At 52.4% G+C, this 17,886-nt stretch overlaps 1 protein-coding gene across 2 annotated transcripts in view; it reads right to left on the reverse strand.

The window, feature by feature from the left end:
- The window catches only part of LRFN5 (leucine rich repeat and fibronectin type III domain containing 5), a 49,779-nt gene continuing 34,846 nt past the window's right edge, over positions 2,954-17,886 (reverse strand). The window contains exons 1-3 of one of the 2 annotated variants that reach the window (XM_021402844.1): positions 11,033-12,549; positions 9,693-10,405; positions 2,954-3,365 (exon numbers count right to left, since the gene is read on the reverse strand). In XM_021402844.1, the coding sequence (XP_021258519.1) occupies positions 3,256-3,365; positions 9,693-10,405; positions 11,033-12,420 (2,211 nt within the window). In that variant the 5' untranslated portion in view covers positions 12,421-12,549 and the 3' untranslated portion in view covers positions 2,954-3,255. Of the gene's footprint in view, positions 3,366-9,013; positions 10,406-11,032; positions 12,550-17,886 lie in introns of those variants that run through there. The other variant, XM_021402843.1, reaches the window with a different exon arrangement.

Raw genomic sequence — 17,886 nt, forward strand, 5'->3', positions numbered from 1 at the left:
CAGTGAAACACAATATTGGGAACATCCGTTTCAATGACTGCAAAAAAACTATGGGGAATTGTTTCCACATTCCCATACTGTTCTCGCAGTGCTCATCACTCGCTCGGTCACAAAACACTTCCAGCACATCTTGACGCTTGTACCCATGGCAAAGGAAGGAGGCGGTTCCTGCCCTCCTGTTCCCTCCTCTGTCCTGGCTGGGCCACGAGCTGCCCCCAGGCCCCGCAGGGATTGGAGAGCTGGCTGCTGTGCGGGGGCAGCCTGGGGGGCCGCCTGAAGTGACCCCACCATGGCTGTAGCTCTGAGGACACTGAAAAATATAGAAAGAAAAAAAAAGGCCAAATGTTGTTTGAAGAGTCTGCTAAACTCAGCCTTGTTTAATACTAAGGAAGCCCCCACACCCACGGCTGCAATTTGGTCTGTGCCTCCACAGAGCTGTGTGCAGAGCTGTGAAGACGATGCTGTCATGGATGCACCAGGACAGAGGCTTAAGGGGAGGGGCATAAGGAGCAGGCTCACAGTGCTGAGCAATGCTCCCAGGGGCACTCCTGGGGGCTGTGAGCCATCAGGGCCGCACCATGTCCAGCAGAGCTGCGCCCAGCCCCATGGCTGCAGCACACATGTGGCAGGGCAGTTCTCTGTTTCCAGGAGCAGAAAGGAGGAAGAAGGCCTGTGCCAGTGTGAGTGATGTGTGTATTGAGCATGGACAACGCAGATAGGAATCCCTGCTGCAGATCTGCTCCAACCTGGGCTGCCCGCAGACAGTCCTGTGAGCTGCTCAAGGGTTTCCTTTTCCTCTGACTACAAATTTTTCTTCAACTCATTTTCCTCCCACTGAAAAAAAAAAAACAAACAAACTAAAAATGAACCAAGACACAACAACGGCTGAACAAGACCGTGGTAGGTCTGCAGATTTCCGTGAAAGAAGAGTTTAATCAGACAGTTCCTGAGCAGCTCACCATGGTGCACCGCTGGAGTGCAGGAGCTGAGCTCAGGCACCAAGGCCACCACCAGCCACGCTCACTGAGAGTGCTTTGGGCAGCAGTGACTGGGCACACTGGGGGCTGCATGCTCATCTCTTCCACCCACTCTGATCCCCACTGTTCCTTAGTGCCTTGCCCTGAGCATGGGCTGATCCACTCCTTGCTTTGGTGGGCACAGGGGTGGCTGCGAGCACTGCCCAGGCCTGGGGGACATCAGGAGCCCCCACAGCCCAGGTCCCTGAGCCCACGTCCCACCACTCACTCACACAGCAGCACAGATACAGGCAGCATTGGCCGGGGCAGTGCCTGTCGGGGTGAAGCCAATGCTGCTGGTGGCCCAGTTACTTTGAGCTTTGTCAGCTTTGTCAGCAGCCAACACTGTGATTCTTCAGTAAGGATCCAAATTCTGTTTTTCTACAGCAGGTCATCTTTGCTCGTTGGTATGATGCCATTCCTCTACTCTCTTACTGTATGGATGGAATGCCATTCAACCACCCCGGCCAAAGCTGTCCCCTGTTGTTGGCCCGGCAGCAGACCGCTGATGAGAGCATGCAGCTGGCACACTCTGCTCCATAGACATTGTAGGTATTTTTGCAAAACCCGATTCACAACTTCAGCAAATCTGACCGCAGTGACACACAAATCTCTAACTAACACTGAGCTGACAGGTGGAACTTACCTTGACAATTAATTAAAAGGACATAAAAAAAGAATCAGCAAAGGAATAGCAGCTCCACTATGTGCATGAAAGCTTGAAATTGAAGTCATCAAATGAGAGTAATAACACAATATTAATGGGAAATAAAATCCTGAGAGCTGATACAGTCTTTGCAGGAAGAACGTTGAGCTTGTTGGTTTATAAGGGCTTAAATGGCTGCACAGCCCAATGCAGAATGTCCAGAGGAGGAAAGCACCTCTCGTTCCTCCCCATAGCTCACTCCTCTGACCCACGCTGCACACTGCTGGGCCGTCCTGCAGCCCGGGCTGCCACCTGCTTCCTGCAGCACAGGGCAGCGGTGCTGCAAGCACAGGGGAGGCATCTGCACCTGCAGGCAGAGGTGTGAGCAGTTTGTGGACTGTTTTCATCACGCATACTTCTGAAAAGTAGTTTGTTTGGGACTCATCCTTTTCCAGAAATCCCAACTGCTCTGTGCATTACCATCACCTGCTGTGTCTGTAATCCATGTAAATTCAGGCTGTGTGCAGCGCCAGAAAAACCTCAGACCACTGGAGCGATGAGCACAATTCCTGACCTCACTGCCGGCTTTCCCCTTGCCATGCCCACGCCGCCTTCCTGCAGGGTCCCACCCCAACCATCGCCCCTGGCTCTGGAGGCCAGGCCCGGTGTCTCCTGCACACCCCCAGCCCCGGGGTGAGCCCTGTGCCCACTGCTCAGCCTGGCAGCATCACAGCCCAGCCAGGGGCCTTCAACCTCCCTCCGAGAGCCTCGCACGGAGCCCATGGTGCTCTGGGGGCAGCCCGCAGCAACCCGGGGAGATGCCGTTGTCCCTGTGTGACAGCTGCTGCTGTGACTAGTCCCTGTGGTGAGCCTCGGGAGGTATGACACGACTGCAGAGCATGGGCAGCAACATCAGTGGCCCCACTGACAACACACACACACAGACCAGCTGTTCTGCAGAAGTCATGCTGGAGCTGGCTGCCGAGTTGTGGTGTTTGCAGAAGTGACAATGATGTCTGGAAGCCATATAGAACTCTCAGTGGAAAGGAAGGAAAGCAAAGCCCTCGATCTTATTTGAGAAGCAAGATGCGATGGAAGGACCCAGCAGTGCTGCACAGGACTGGCAGGGGCTGCGGAGCTGTGGGAGGGCTGCAGCCCTCTGCTTGGCCCCTGGCTGCCCCCATGCTCCAACCCCACAGCACAGGGCAGGGCCGGCACTGCAGGAGCGTGCGCTGCCAACACCCAGCCACAGCGGGCATCACTGCCCCAAATCAGCCCAGTGCCAGCTCCGTCGTAGTAAAACATTTATTCGTTACAGTGATGTAAGCTACCATGGTTACAGTTTGTGAACTCACCACTGGCAACGTTTGACACAAGCGGTACTGCAGCTGTTGCCACCCGAGTTCTCATCGTTAGTTTTATAAAAACCTCAGACACCAGAAAAAGGGGTATTTAGACTGAATGTGGCAGATGGGAGACGGGGAATCTGTGAGCTGGGGAGGAATGTTTGTCCGACACTGCCGACCTCCACGGCCTCCCGGCCTCAGCTGTGACTTCAAGAAATGGTCTCGGTAGCGTGAGCGCGGTGCGACATCAATCCTTGGTGCACTGGGACTGCTTTGTTTTTTGCCGCGTAACCACGTTGGGGCAAGAGCTTTCAGGGAGTGGAGCAGCGCGGGTGTCCTTCAGTTCAGCCCCAGCTTCTGTGCAAAGAGAGAACAGACAGTGAGGGTAGCCCGCAGTGCCCAGCGCCGTGCTGCAACCACCAGACAGACTGACACAGACAGACAGACGGACAGGTGGACGGACAGATGGACAGCGATACCCATGGCAAGGAATGGGAACATTCACGTCTCCAGAATTGGAGAATTCCCCACTCTCTAGATTTGCTTCCGACTTCCCGCAGGCAAAGCCCTTTTCTACGACAGTGATTTCACCTCTTTGTGCAGTATCGGAAGCGTGCACAGAAGTGAAACAAAAACATGAAGCAGTGGATGGGCACGAGCCCAGCACTGGCCCTTGCCAGGCTTACATGCAAGTGAAAAGTCACCATGCAGAGAACGTGTAGCGTGTGCCCGTCTGTCCCTGAGCAGCCACATCACTGGTCTTGCCCGGTGGGAGTGTGGGGACCTGTGGCTCTGCAAAGCATGACCGCAGCCCTGCGCCTCACTGCTGCCAGCCCCACGGCCCCACAGCCCCACTTACCTTGCAGCATCAGACACAAACCAGGCCCCGTTCCCAGTGCAGCCGTGGCTTGCTGCAGGACACAGCTCTCCGGCTGCAGGACTCCCTGCCCACCACCCTCTGCCCAAGCGACCACGGGGAGAAGGGAGCTGTACTGGAACCATGGCTCCTTTTCCCACTTTTCTTTCCAAATGGAATTCCTGTGCAAGATAGGCTCGCACACACATCCCCACGATGCAGGGACACCCAGGCAGCTCCAGGCCCCACGCTCCCCTGGGCTGCAGTGCTGCTGCATGCCCAGGACTCAGCCCCATGGCAAGGCCCTGCACTGAGCTGGCACCTGTGTGGCTCCACGGTGTAAGGACATGCTGTGGCAGCATCTCCACACCACCAATAGCCCCAGCAGCTCCCAGCCACCTCGACCAGCCCCCAGCAGGCGTGTGCACCCCATGCACAGTGACAGGAACGTGCTCCTTGCCTGCCCCACTATGGGCACCAATGAAGGCAGAAGCAGGGGAATGTCACCACCCTCCACCTCAGCACTACTCCTTAGGGGCTCTGCAGGGCTCTGTGGGCTAGGGGGACCCCGAGGTGCCACCAGCCCTTCCCAGACCCTGAAGTCCCAGGGACAGCACCGAGCTAGCACTGAACTGTCCCTGCCTGCAGACCGGTAACAATCCGTATCAGCTGATAACAGCTGTCAGCAACCTGGAAGCTGATACCGAGTAACAACTTCAAATGACCTGGCGGACGTGGCTTGTTCCAGCATGACAGAGGCAGCAGAGCTCATTCTGTTTATTTTCATACAGACCAAGCTTCAACCTCGTCTCCCTGCAGCCAACAATTTGCCATGTTTGCTTTTTTCTTTTTTAGATTCTTTCCTTGCAAGCTAAGCTTCCTTCCTGCTACAGCAGCAGCCTTCACGCCTGGCTCTCGTGAATAAATCAATGGCATTAGCACTCACTATCAGCAGGATCAGAAAGCTTTGCCTTCTGGCCTCACATTACTGATGCGAGGTGTGGGCGCTTTAACCCATTCCAGACCCCTACCCTGCACACTTGTGTTCCATCCATGCTGCCATGAAAGCAAGGCCACGGCCACATCCAAGCAGAGACCATCAGAACACAGCATGTTTGTTCTTATTTACAGTGCTGCTTTTGCCTGACGCTCAGAGCATGCATGCACAGTGCAGCACAGTTCGGTAGCAGGCACGGGGCCACTGTCCCCACCTGCCCTGCAGTGCTTCTGTGCCCATGTGCCCCGGGGACGTGCCAGTGGTGACGGTGCTGCGGTGCAGTACTTACCTGGGGCTGCCACTGCAGGTCCAGGCACCCTGCGCAGATGAGGCAGCACGGCCACGGTGCAGATGCTCTTTTAGCAAAGCACCGATGCTCTGGCTGTTAACATTGGTTGCATACAGGAAAAGGGTTTCTGTGTACAGTAAGACCATTTTCCCTTAAAATGATGGCATGCAGCCACGTGCATCACGCTATGACAAAAGAGCACGCTTGCGCATCTGCACAGAGGGCAGGAAACGCTGCTGCAGCACTCAGCAAATGCAGGGGCAGCTCTCTGCAACCCTCGTATCTGTGCCACAGCCAGCACTGAACTAAAAGGCATGCAGAAAGACGTCTGCAAAGGGAAAGCATTGGATGCACGGTTTCAGTAAGCAGGACCCTATTGATTTTGCTGTGATTTGTTTTTTTTTCAAGCCAGAACTTTGACCTACCTTAAAATTACTTGCTAAATTACCACGGGAGAGGCACTGTGTTATTCTGTTACTGCTGCTATTGTTCCCTTTAGAGAGCGAGTGCACATCACTTGTTACAACAGCACCTTAAAGGAGCAGGACAGTACATTTTCTTGAGATACTGGAAGGCTGACAAATGCTGCCACTCTGAAAGCGGTACCTCCAAGGCTCCAGTTTCTCCCAATTAGTGAGAAGAGAAGCAGTAGTAAATGACAGCAACTGTGACCACTGCTTCTGCTTGTTGGCTCAGTCACTGGGGATAAACACCCACTGCCTCTCTGCACAGCGCCTGCTGCGGCTCGGGGTGCATTTGCAGATGGTGCAGGAAGAGCCACGCTGTGCTTTTTCAAGGACACATGAGCAGTGTGTGCTGGCAGCAGTGGGACACAGGGACAGGCGGCTGCGTCAGGACACACAGACACAGGGACAGCCAGAACTGCTGCAACAGAACTGTCATCCATCACAGCTTGGGCTCGCGTTACTCAGGACTGAAACGTGCAGGCACAAGGTGATGACCAGCAGAGTTTCGGCGTACTCTGAGAAATGCGAACATCTCCGCACTGCAGGGATCAGGGCTCAGCCCCCAGCAGCTCCACAGAGTGCAGTGATGGCTGCAGGAGACCACTGGGCCTGGTGCCGGCACCACGCTGCACAGTGGGCACCACTGCTGGAGGGGCGTCCGGGAACGGGCCCTGCCATCACCTCCCACTGTCCCTGCCAGGCTCTGTGGGATGTGTCCCTATGGTGACACACAGCAAAGCCCCCATGGGACAGCACTGCTCTGCAGCACTGGAGGCACTGCCCACCCCACAACATCCTCATGCCCCAGTGCCTCCTTTGCTCCACCACTCATTACTGCAGATCTGCACTGGTGCCTGGGGAGAGTTTTCCAGCAAACCAGAGCACGCTGGCAGAAATAAAGCCACATTTGCACCCAGAACTGAACAGTACCATATATTCACTGTCAAGAACATGCCCACAACATCAGCAGAAAGGCAGCACAGAGAACAACTAACACAACCAGCTTTTCACCCAACAAAACCCTGCTTCTCCATCCAAACATTATTTGAAGCAGCCCTCTTAAACAGAACGAGCGTGATTTGGAAAAAGGGTTAGGAGTGGATTTAAGAAATACATAAGAGAAAGCATGTGCCAGAAAGCCTAGCACAAGTAGACAAATCTTTTCTTCTTGCCTGGTGATGGTGAAACGCACAGGCCTTCCCACAAGCAAAGTGCTGGTGACTGTTCTCGTGGAGCACCACAAGCAGCAAGGCACCTCGGGATGCTGCACACTCACTTGTGCAGCCCGAGGGGGCTCAGCTCCACAAGGACAGCAGCTCCTGGCTGCCCACTCCCTGCCCCAGGGCTTCCCTGCGCGCCAGCACTGCGTGACCACAATGGGGTAAAGCCACATCTGGGATTCTTACAGGACTGTTTTGATTTCTGAAGAAATAGAAAATTTCCAGCACATCACTGAACAAATATTTAAATGTCATTCTTCTGATCAAGGGATACCTCGGCACTTTTTCTGCATCTATCTGCTACAGCTCTGGTTTTGCAGAACAAAAAGGACAGAAGATTTCCCCCTTCCCAAGGCTTCCCACGCTTGGAATGAACCAAGCCCGAACAAAATGGAACGTCCCGCTGCACGTTCACCCCAGTGGCAGTGGCACAGACTTAACTCCCAGTGCACACCCAGAGGATGCTCCTCTCTGATGTGAGCAGAGCCCTAAAGCCACCCAGGTCTGCAACGCTAGCGCGGAGTCAAACAAAACACGGTGACATATGGTCCTTCTAAGCTGCTTATACAAATGTACTGTAGATAGGATACTCAGCTTCAGTGTTTAGAAAATCGATTCCTTTGAGTAAAAAATTAAAAATATAAAAATAAAAGCCCCTATCCCCCCCCGGAAGCTATTAATAGTTTAGCACTTTCACAAAACATCAGACACACGTCCAGGTTTAGACAACACATAAAGCATTTCCATTTGATGTTTTTAGGAACGCACAGTTAGAACAAGTACCTCAGCAGAGCACAGGGAAAGGTGCCTCCTTACCCTCGTAAGGTGAAGGTACCAGCTGCAGAGATCCAGCTCCTCCAAGGACCATTACCCCCCTCCTTCCCAGATTCGCCACGCCTTCATTTTCAAACTTCCGTAACTTCGACAAACACATCACTAGCTCTGATGGTGCACTATTTTAAGAGCTTGTTTCTGTCCGTATGCCCCCTCTAGAAGAATGTGGTCTTCCAGAGAAATCTGGAGGGTTTTTTTTTTAGCTTTTCCAGCAGGAAACGGGTATTCTAATTTTGGTGCTTCATTTCCTTTCTGGTCTCTGCACTTCCAAAGGGAAGAAAAAGGGCTTTCTAAAAAAGAAACAGCCTCTTCCTTCCCCGCGCTTTCCACCACCGCCTCCAGTTCCCAGCTCCTGCAGCCGCTGGAGCAGAGCACGGCCACGACCAAAGGCTCTGCACACCCAGCCCTGAGCTGCAGTGCCCTGGGGATGCAGGAGACACTTTCCCACACCGGCCCTGGGGCCCAGTGCTGCATGAGTGTGTGCTGGAGAGCCACGGCACCTGCACGCAGCCGCTGGGGCTGTGCTTCCTCCAAGCACAAGCACACCGAGTGTAAAATTTAACTGTTCTATCACTTTAATGGTCGCAAAGCCCATATTAAAACCAGTATTTAGCATCTGAGAATGCACTGAAATTGCTCAGTTAAGCTGTCTTTGATTTAGATGTGATGACCATATGAGTTCAATTAGTATTAATTTTCAAATTTTCTTTAGAATGAGCAGAGCAGCAGCAGCACATTTGTCATCCTCACAGCAGGGGTGTTTCAGCTGTTACCACCTACTGCCATATGCTCAAGGCTGACATCGTGGCCTGACAGCATCCCAAGGGCACGGCAACCAAGCAGCACATCCCTGTAAAGGTGCGAACATCTCCCAGCCACTCCATTGTGCTCAGGGACTACAGAACTGATGCGAACCGCAGCGCTTACAGCAGATAGGCCGCTAAAAGCCTGGAACGAGTGAGGTTACTGTCCCCAGCGCTGCCCTTGCCTCTGCCCACTGCTGCCCCACACTCCCCCCTGTCTCGAGGTGCTGGCACACACAGGAGCTCAACACGTTCCATTTCCACACTGCAAAGCAGGGAGCAACTGATCAGGCACCGGCCCTGTTGGAAGGCAGCGGTGTTCCCAGCTGTGGCACTCACACTGTGGCCCAGGAGGGGACCCTCGGCCCAGCATCCCCTGCCCACTGCTCGGCGCCCCGGGCAGTCACCGCGAGGCTGGCTGGGTGTACCGAGTGACTATTTTATTTTACACAAGAGAACAACACAGCGTTGTTGTTTCTGTACAGCATCTGCCTAAAAACAAAGGCAACACCATTATCACGGAAAAGAAATATACAGTCTGACCATTTTAAAAAATATCATTTTACTGATTGATCCAGAAGTGGTTATTTGTTAGCTTGGAGGAAATTTCATTTCCTTTATAAAAGGCTTTTTCTGTGAAAACTCTCTCTTGTGTTTTCTGCTACCGCAGAACCAGGAAGCCAGTCCTAGAGCAGGGAAGGCACTGGTGCTGTTTCATGCTTTTTTTCACCCCTTAACCTTTTTTTTTTTTTTTTTTTTTTTTTTTTTTATCTCTGAATGTTGCCTTCAGTTTGGATACTAAATAAAACCAAATGGAAACTAAACAAAACCCTGTGTGCACTGGGTGGCTTATAGAGAACCCCGCATGGACAAACCATCACTCAGTGAGACAACAGTGGACTTCCAAATCCAATTCCCTAGGAGAGGGAACTTCACACAACGTTTGGCATTTCGTTTGTCACAGAAATAAAAAGTAAACTTAAAAAACCCAAAAGGCAGGTCACACAGTGCTTTCCAATATCCACTCAGAGCTCGAGAACGTCGCTGTTCCGCCCTCTGCGCCGGAGCGGCCCGCCTGCGCCAGCATCCCATTCATGGAGAGGCTGCGCCGGGAGCACAGCCCCACGTCCTGCTGGCAGCGGCACAGCAGCAGCTCGCCGCCCAGTGACAGCCTGCGCTTGGCTCTGGACGTGGTGGCCGGCAACGTGAGGAACTTACTTGGCTTGGATTGTGCTCTTTTGTACGTGGGGACCCCTTTGTCAGAGTCGGGGGGACGGCTAGCTAGCTGCAGAGCAGTGGAGTTATTTCTGTTAGTGTTTTGGGACTCGATACTCGTGGCAGCTTCGCTCTGTGGCTCACTGCTGGGCTTTGGCCCCGGCTTCCGCTTCGGTTTCTGGGCAGCGGAGGCGCCGGCGGCCCACGCGTGAGGAGAGGGCGAGGTAGTGGTGGCGGCCTCCGGGCCGGGGCTGGCCTCCGGCGAGGGTCCGGCGCCGTCGCTGGCGGCCCGGCAGCACTGGGCGGCCTCCTCGTGCCCGACCGCCTGCTTGGAGGCAGACTGGGACAGCACCCCGCCGCAGGCCTGCACCTGGGCCCCATTCGTCTGCGAGTAAACGTTGCTGACCTTGGTGGCCTTGTGCTGCCCGTTGTTGTTGCACACCTTGTATCGGATCATGAGGATGATGATGAACACAAGCACCGAGGCCACGATGATCCCGCCAATGATGATAATCATGGTCCCGCCCAGGAACTGGGACTGCATGAAGTGGCAGCGCACGTAGTCCTGCTCGGTGGTGAACTGCGTGCAGCCCACTACCCTGGTGGCGGTCAGCGAGGTGATTCCATCATCGTAGATGGCCAAGACGCACAGGTCGTACATGGTCCCAGCAGCCAGGTTGTTCACCAGGAAAGTTTTGCTCGTGGGAGGTATCATCCTGGGGGCGAAGACATCGGTGTTAAGAAACACGTGTTGCCAGAGCCCCCTCCCAGCCCGCCTGCTGGAGCCCTCCCCCTGCAGTGAGGCCCTGGTCCTGGCAGCAGGCAGCACCGCACTCCCCCCACACAGCTTGTCTCGGCAGAGCCCCTCCTGAGTGCAACTGAAGCAGAAATGTAGATGAAATTAAGAAAACAGCAGTTCTGAAAGGTGTGACAGTTACAGCCCAGACCCATTACAAAGCCACCCAGTCCCCACGCTCACTCCTCCCAAACATCACTGCCAAGCCAGCAGGGTGTGCTCGCAGAAACGTGTTTGCAGGCAGCATTGTTCCTGTGCTTTCATTAAACTGAGAGCGTTAAGATCCACTTAGCTCATCTAACTTCACAATCCTTCTGCTAATCAGATTACTTCAGACAATCAGAGGTCTGCTTTGGATTCTCTAGAAATAACCCGACCCAGAGCCATTTCCCGATCTGCGTTACCCCTCCACCAGCCAAGAGCTGGGCCGTGGCCAGGTGGGACGGGCTGACAGCCCGCCAAGGAGTGAGCAGGAATGAGCTCGCACCAGCAACCAATGTAGAGCACTGGGGAGGGGCTGGGCTGGGCTGGGCTGGCTGTGCCATACCTGTACACCAGAGAGTCATCGTAAGTGCCATTGTACTGGATCTGGAACATGCGTATTCCAGGTATGTTTCTTTGAAAATTGAATTTCAGCAGAGCAGTAGATGACGTCGCTTCAGCAACAACCACCTTCTTGTCTTGGCTGACTTTTGTATCCCCATTGCTGCTGCTTGCATTGGAGCCCGACTTGGTGGACGTTGAGATATCCGAGGAGCCAGGGTCAGGCTCGTGGATGTGGTTAGTGCTGTTCAGCAAGTGAGGGAGTTTGATTATGTGCAGGTCCACCGTCTGTGTGGCTTCCCCTGCTGGGTTGGAAGCAATGCAGGTGAAAGAGCCTGTGTCCTTCACTGTTGTTATGAGGATGTCGAGTGTACCATTGTCATACACCACAGACCTTGTTGCGTTAGAAATAAGTTTGCCCTCAGGTGAAATCCAATGAATTGCTGGTTCTGGATCCCCCCGGGCCTTGCACCTCAGAGCTGCCCTTTGGCCCTCCAGCACCCTCAGCTCGTGGGTGTGCCTGGTAATGAGAGGAGGTTCGCACAGGAACTCCTCCTCGGGGATTGACCAGAAGTACCGGCCCGACAGCAGCTGGGGAGAGGCACACGTCTCCAGGTCGTCTTCTCTGGAGAGACGCCTCAGCCACAAGAGCTCACAGTTGCAATGCAAAGGGTTTCCACCAAAGCTTAACGCAAAAGTAGAGGGGCTGATAATTCCTGAGGTTGCCAGTACCTGAGCTCGCTGAAAGAGAGGATCAGGTGGTAGCTTCTGCAGTTTGTTAGACGTGACATCTAGCCTGGTCATCTTGTGGAGGTGGGAGAAGGTCCCCTTAGGAATATGATCAATCATATTGTGGTCCAGACTGAGAGTGTGCAAGCTAACCATCTTTTCCACAGCATCCCAGGGGATGGTTTCCAGGTTGTTGTAAGACAAATCCAATTCCTCAAGAGCTAAAACATCATCGAAAGCTGTGGAAGAAATAAGAGTCAGCTGGTTGTTGTTAAGTATCAAGTGATGAAGATTGGAGAGTCCACTGAACATGTCATTGGTGATCTTAGTCAATCGGTTGCTGTTCAAATGCAAAGCCCGCAAATTGCGCAAGTCAGCAAATGCGTGAGGTGTGATAAAACTTATTGTATTCCTGGACAGCGTCAGGTCCACAAGGCTGGTCATATTGGCAAAATCTTTCCTTTTGATATTTGTAACAAAGTTGTCTGCCAGCCGTAATTCCACAGTCCTCCTGTCAATGTTTGGTGGAACAAATAAGAGCCCTTTCTTGGCACAAAGGGTCGCAAGGTTTGGAGACAAAATCTGACAAACGCAGCGCTTTGGGCAGATCTGAGCTCTCACTGCTATGCCAATGAACAGCAGAAACAAAAGCAGTTTTTCCATTGTAGATCAGGTTCACGAGCCTGGAAGGAAGAAAGAAATGTCTGTTAATGCCTGCAAGATTAGCAAGTATGTCATAACAGAAATCATAACAGAAGCAAAGGAAAACTGTCTATGATTAAACCGTGAAACAGGTTCACAGAACAGTGTTCCTTTCTCACCTTATTACCAGATGTCTTACAACTGTCCATATCCTGACATGAGGATCTTCCTATCTTCCAGAAGGACGGCTGAGATTTTTGTATGTATGCATACACACGCACATATACGCGCATACACACATCTATATGCAAATAACGGAGCAGTCTGGAAGCAGCTGGTGGCTCTGTGCATTGCAGCAGTGGTGCCTTTGGAGACCCTCCTGCTCGAGCTCATCCCCAGGCTCATCCAGCACCGCCATCCCCACCACCAAGCCTTCAAACTGATGCTTGGACCTCATGATGTGGAGTTACTTCATGATAATGCCATTTACATACTGGAAGAAAGGGATGTTTCATGTGTGCTTTACTTGCTGAGCTAAAACCCTCAGTGACCTCTAAATCATTCAATAGGTTTATAACCATTTCTACTGAACATTTAAGCTCTTAATGCTATTTTCGGAATAAACACAGAAGGGGACAATTTTATGTCATTCAAAAAACAATAATGTGCATAAAGAAAAAAAATAAATCAAGAAAACCCCTGAAAAGAGACACCCCAATAAAAGTGGGATATGGGCTAATTTTAGAGCATTGCTGTTTTTCCTGATGCCACAGCAGTACTGCACTCCTATTCCAGAAACTCTGACAGTTCAATTAGCCTTATCTTTTACACTGCTAGATCCAGGATCTTCACAGAGTATGAAAACAAGGAAGATAACAGCATGCCCAGAGAAGTTAAATACAATCATCTATCAGCGACTCTGTTAAAAACTCTGCAAGGGCTACACGGCCCATTTCTGAACAGCCCTTTGCCACCCTGCCTCCACTGCAGCACACACCAGTGAACGGACACAAAGGTGTAGCCCATGTTTGCCTCCCTTCCAAAAAGTGAGATGTGGGCAGGAGCTGAGCAACACGTGCAAGTTCTAGGAGAAAATCTGTGTAGCAGTAAACAACTGACTGCAGCAGGGCTGCACAATGGAAATGAAACAGTCAGCTCCCTTTGGGACTGATAAAAATATTTGTATACAGAATACAGACACATCATAGAAACACGGAATCATAGAATCATGGAATGGTTTGGGTTGGAAGGGACACTAAAGCATCCCCAGCTCAGGCTGCCCCGGGCCCCATCCTCAGGTACCTCTAGGGATGGGGCACCCACAGCTCTGGGCAGTGTCAGGGCTTCACTGCCTCTGAGTAAAGAATTTCCTCCTCACATCTGACCTAAATCTCCCCTCTTTTAGCTTAAAGCCATTATCTCTTGTCCTGTCACTACCTGCCAGTGAAAAAAGTTGCTCTCCCTCCTGTTTATCAGCTCCCCTCAAGTACTGCAAGGCCACAGTGAGGTTCCCCCGGAGCGTTCCCTTCTCCAGACTGAACATCCCCCAGCTCTCAGCCTGTCTCCATAGGAGAGGTGCTGCAGCCTCTGAGTGTCTGCATGGCCCTGTGTCGAACCTGCTCCAGCAGCTCCACATCCCTCTTGTGCTCACGCCTGGACACAGTACCCTAGAATTGTACTAACAAAAATAATCCAAAATATAGTAAACAGCTAACCACTGCCACGAGTCTTGAATCTTCATGGATATTTAAAGGTATTTAATGTCAAAACAATAATTATTTCTCCTGTTGTCCAGCCCATCCATAATCCATCTAAGCTGCCACGAAAAAGTAAGTTGCAGGAAGGATGAGTGAAAATACCAGCCCCTAAAATTTGCCTTTCAGCACTACAGTTTTATTTTTTTTTTTGCTAATACTTTCCATGACCACTGATCGTAACCAGTAAGCCCTCATGAAAAAAAAATAATAAAATAAAATAAAATAAAATAAAATAAAATAAAATAAAATAAAATAAAATAAGAAAGAAGTCTTCAACTGTCAGGTTTAAGTTAAGTAATGACTACACCACTGAAGGCACAACCTATCATTCCTGCAGTTTTGGGAACCATCCCAAAACCCCTGGTGAAGTCTCAGAACATATGGCTTCCTGATGAGGCAATCCATCCATGCTAACGTGCTGCGAGCTCCAAGCAGAGCACTCCTGTGGCCTTATTGCCCCACCAGCACCACGCAGCGGGACAGGGCCCAGCACCATGTGGGGCTCCTCCCCAGGGAGACGGCAGCACCCGCATGGGGACCCAGCTCCCAGCATCCACTGCCGCACCCGCCCCATGTCTGTCACATGCCAGCAACATTTGCTGAAGACAATCCGTATTTATCTGACAACTGGAAAAGGATGTAAAAACAAATTTCCTTTTTACAGCCAGCTGAGAGTGCAATTTGTGTGCTATACAATCCAACGTGGCATCAATTTATATGGGACTCCTTCGGCGAAAACTGGCCGTTCTTGGGCTGTAAATGCACCAATTAAATTGGTTCCCTTCCCTGTAATCCTCACGGGAGCAGCCCGCTCTTGTCAGGAGCCGTAAACTTTTAGAACGAAACCCTTTGCACCTCTGCTGGGGACAATTTTTTGCATTAATTGCAGCAGAAAGCAAACCTCCTGGGCAGCGTTTGCATACATTTGCTGGGTTACATCTCACACCTCTTGTGTCAGCATTGTACATAGGGGCGGTTCTGCAGGTGCAAACAGGACAGTTCTGACACTGAGCAGCAGCTACCAGAGCCCTGCAGAAGAAGCCTGCCCCACACACCTCCAAGCCTGCTGGGACCCCCGGCAGCCACCTCCCCAGTGGCTGCCACTAGTTCCAGGTGGGATTTTCTATCTCACAGGACATTTGGTTCACACAGACTCAAAATGGACTTCACAGCTCAGCAGCATCCATGGCTGGACCTCCAAGGGCCCTGGTCGTCCTGGCCTGGGAACGCCATCCCCAGTTCGATTTGCTAATACAATACCGCTAATTTAGATTTGTAGCTGTGATTAAAGAAATGTGCTCAGCACTTCTCAGGTTCAGCCAAGAATGTTTTCAGAAGTAGGCAAGATTAAAACAAAGTCAGCAAGGTGCATTTCAGCAAAGCAGAGGGCAAAGCTTCAGACAACAATTCTGTAAGTCTCAGGTGACGCCGCGGCAGAAGCAGATACAAATTCACAGCCTGCGCACAATGACCTCCATTCCTACACCTCCCAGCACAGCTGCTGCTGGGCAGTCAGCGGGGACCCTCCTCACCCTCCCCAGCACCTGGGCTGACCACTCCAGAGGGAACCAAGCCGTCCACCCTCCCATTTCCATCCTCTGTAACAGCTCTAGTGATCCAACAGCAGGCACGGCAGCATGGAGCCTGTGGATTCCAGCCTTCCTCCAGATGAGTTAGTGGGACACGCTGTGCCAGGGGCCCTCCATCAATCCTGGTGCATATGACAATGTAAATAAAATGCTGCCTCCATTTGCCTATCACGGGAGCAGGCACAGACCCTTCCTACCAATGGTTTTTCACCCTTAATTAATGACTCAGTGCTGGAGCAGGGCTGCAGCCCCTCTCCGCCACTCTGTGGAGCTGGCACAGGGACTGCGGTGCTCCCTCAGGGAGCTCCCTTGCCCCGTACCTGCAGCTGGGACCAGAACTTCCCCACAGGTAAAATGTGAGGAAGGAGGGAAGGGAGGCCTCAGACAAAGCAGAGAAGCACCACTGATCTGTGACAGAATCCTCCCGGCAGGGCCGCCAGGTCAGACAGGCAGCTGCAAGTGCCACACATGGCTGGCACAAGTGCAGGGGGACACCAGACCACAGAGCAACACTGGGGACGGCTTCGTTCTTTTGTACTCCCAGGGATTAGAGAGGGAAGTCCAGAGCCTGTAGACAGTGTGTCCCATCTTGCACTGAGCAGCAGGCAGCATGGTGCAGCACAGCACAGCGCAGCACGGTGCAGCACAGCATGGTGCAGCACGACACTGCATGGCACAGCACAGTGCAGCACGGCGCAATTCAGCACAGCATAGCAGCAGAGCAGCACCCAGCACCCAGGGCCAGCTCCCAGCACCCTGCACCCCAGGCAACCAGATCTGGGCAGGGGGCACCCTAGGTCCCACGCTGCCCTCTCAGTTCATAAAATCATGGAATCATTAAGGTTGGAAAAGTCCTCTAAGATCACCAAACCCAACCCCAACCCACCCCCACCATGCCCACTAACCACGTACCTCAGTGCCACACCTCCACGCTTCTTGAACACCTCCACTTCCCTGGGCAGCCTGTGCCAATGTATTACCACTCTTTCAGAGAAAAAATGTTTCCTAATATCCAATCTGAGCCTTCCCTGGGAGGGTTGCTTCCCACTCCCATGATGGAAAAGCTGCGTGCCCCAGAACCAGAGGCTGTGTCCTCCAGGGGTCGGCACTGGGGCCAATACTCTTTAATATCTTCATCAATGGTATTAACTGTGGAGTGGAGCACACCCTCAGCAGTTTTCTGATGACACCAAGCTGCAGGGTGCAGTCAGTGCACCAGAGGGACAGGATGCCATTCAAGCCTAGTCAGGCTTGAGCAGTGGGCCCAGGTGAACTTCATGAGGTTCAACAAATCCATGCACAGGATCTTTCACCCGGGTAGAGGCAACCCCCATTATCAATACAAGCTGGGGGATGGAAAGATTGAGTGCAGCTCTGCTGAAAAAGCCCTGGGGTACTGGTAGATGGAAAGCTGAACATGAGCCAGCAATGTGCCCTTGCAGCATAGAAACCCAGCTGTATCCTGGGCTGCACCAAAAGCAGCATGGCCAACAGAGCAAGGGAGGTGATCCTTCCTCTCTGCTCTGTGCTGGTGAGGCCTCACCTGGAGCACTGCATCCAGATGTGGAGTCCTCAGTGCAGAAGAGACATGGAGCTGTTGGAGCAAGTCCTGAGAAGGGCCACAAAAATGATCCCAGGGATGGAACACCTCTCCTATGAGGACAGGCTGAGAGCTGGGGCTGTGCTGCCTGGAGAAGAGAAGGCTGCGAGGTGACCTACACGAAAGTAGGGGACAGACTCTTCAGCAGGGTCTGTTCTGACAGAACAAGGGCAAATGGCTTCAAGCTCAAAGAAGGTAGATTTAGGTTAGATATAAGGAAAAAGTCTTTTATAGTGAGGGTGGTGAGGCATTGGCACAGGTTGCACAGTGATGAGGTGGATGCCCCATCCCTGGAGGCTTTCAAGGTGAGGCCGGATCAGGCCCTGGGCAACCTGATGGAGCTGTGGTGTCCCTGTGCATTGCAGGGGAGCTGGACTAGATGGCCTTCAGAGGTCCCTTCCAACTCTCAGGATTCTATGATTCTATGATTCTAACCAGAGCTGAGCTAGCACCAATGTGATCATTTAGCACCCTGCCAGGTCTATCAGCTCTCCCATGCTGCAGCTTGAGAAATACTGTTGGCAGGTGCTGGGGAGAATGG

This window comes from Numida meleagris, chromosome 6, assembly GCF_002078875.1.
Source record: "Numida meleagris isolate 19003 breed g44 Domestic line chromosome 6, NumMel1.0, whole genome shotgun sequence".
NCBI classification, from domain to species: Eukaryota; Metazoa; Chordata; class Aves; order Galliformes; family Numididae; genus Numida; species Numida meleagris.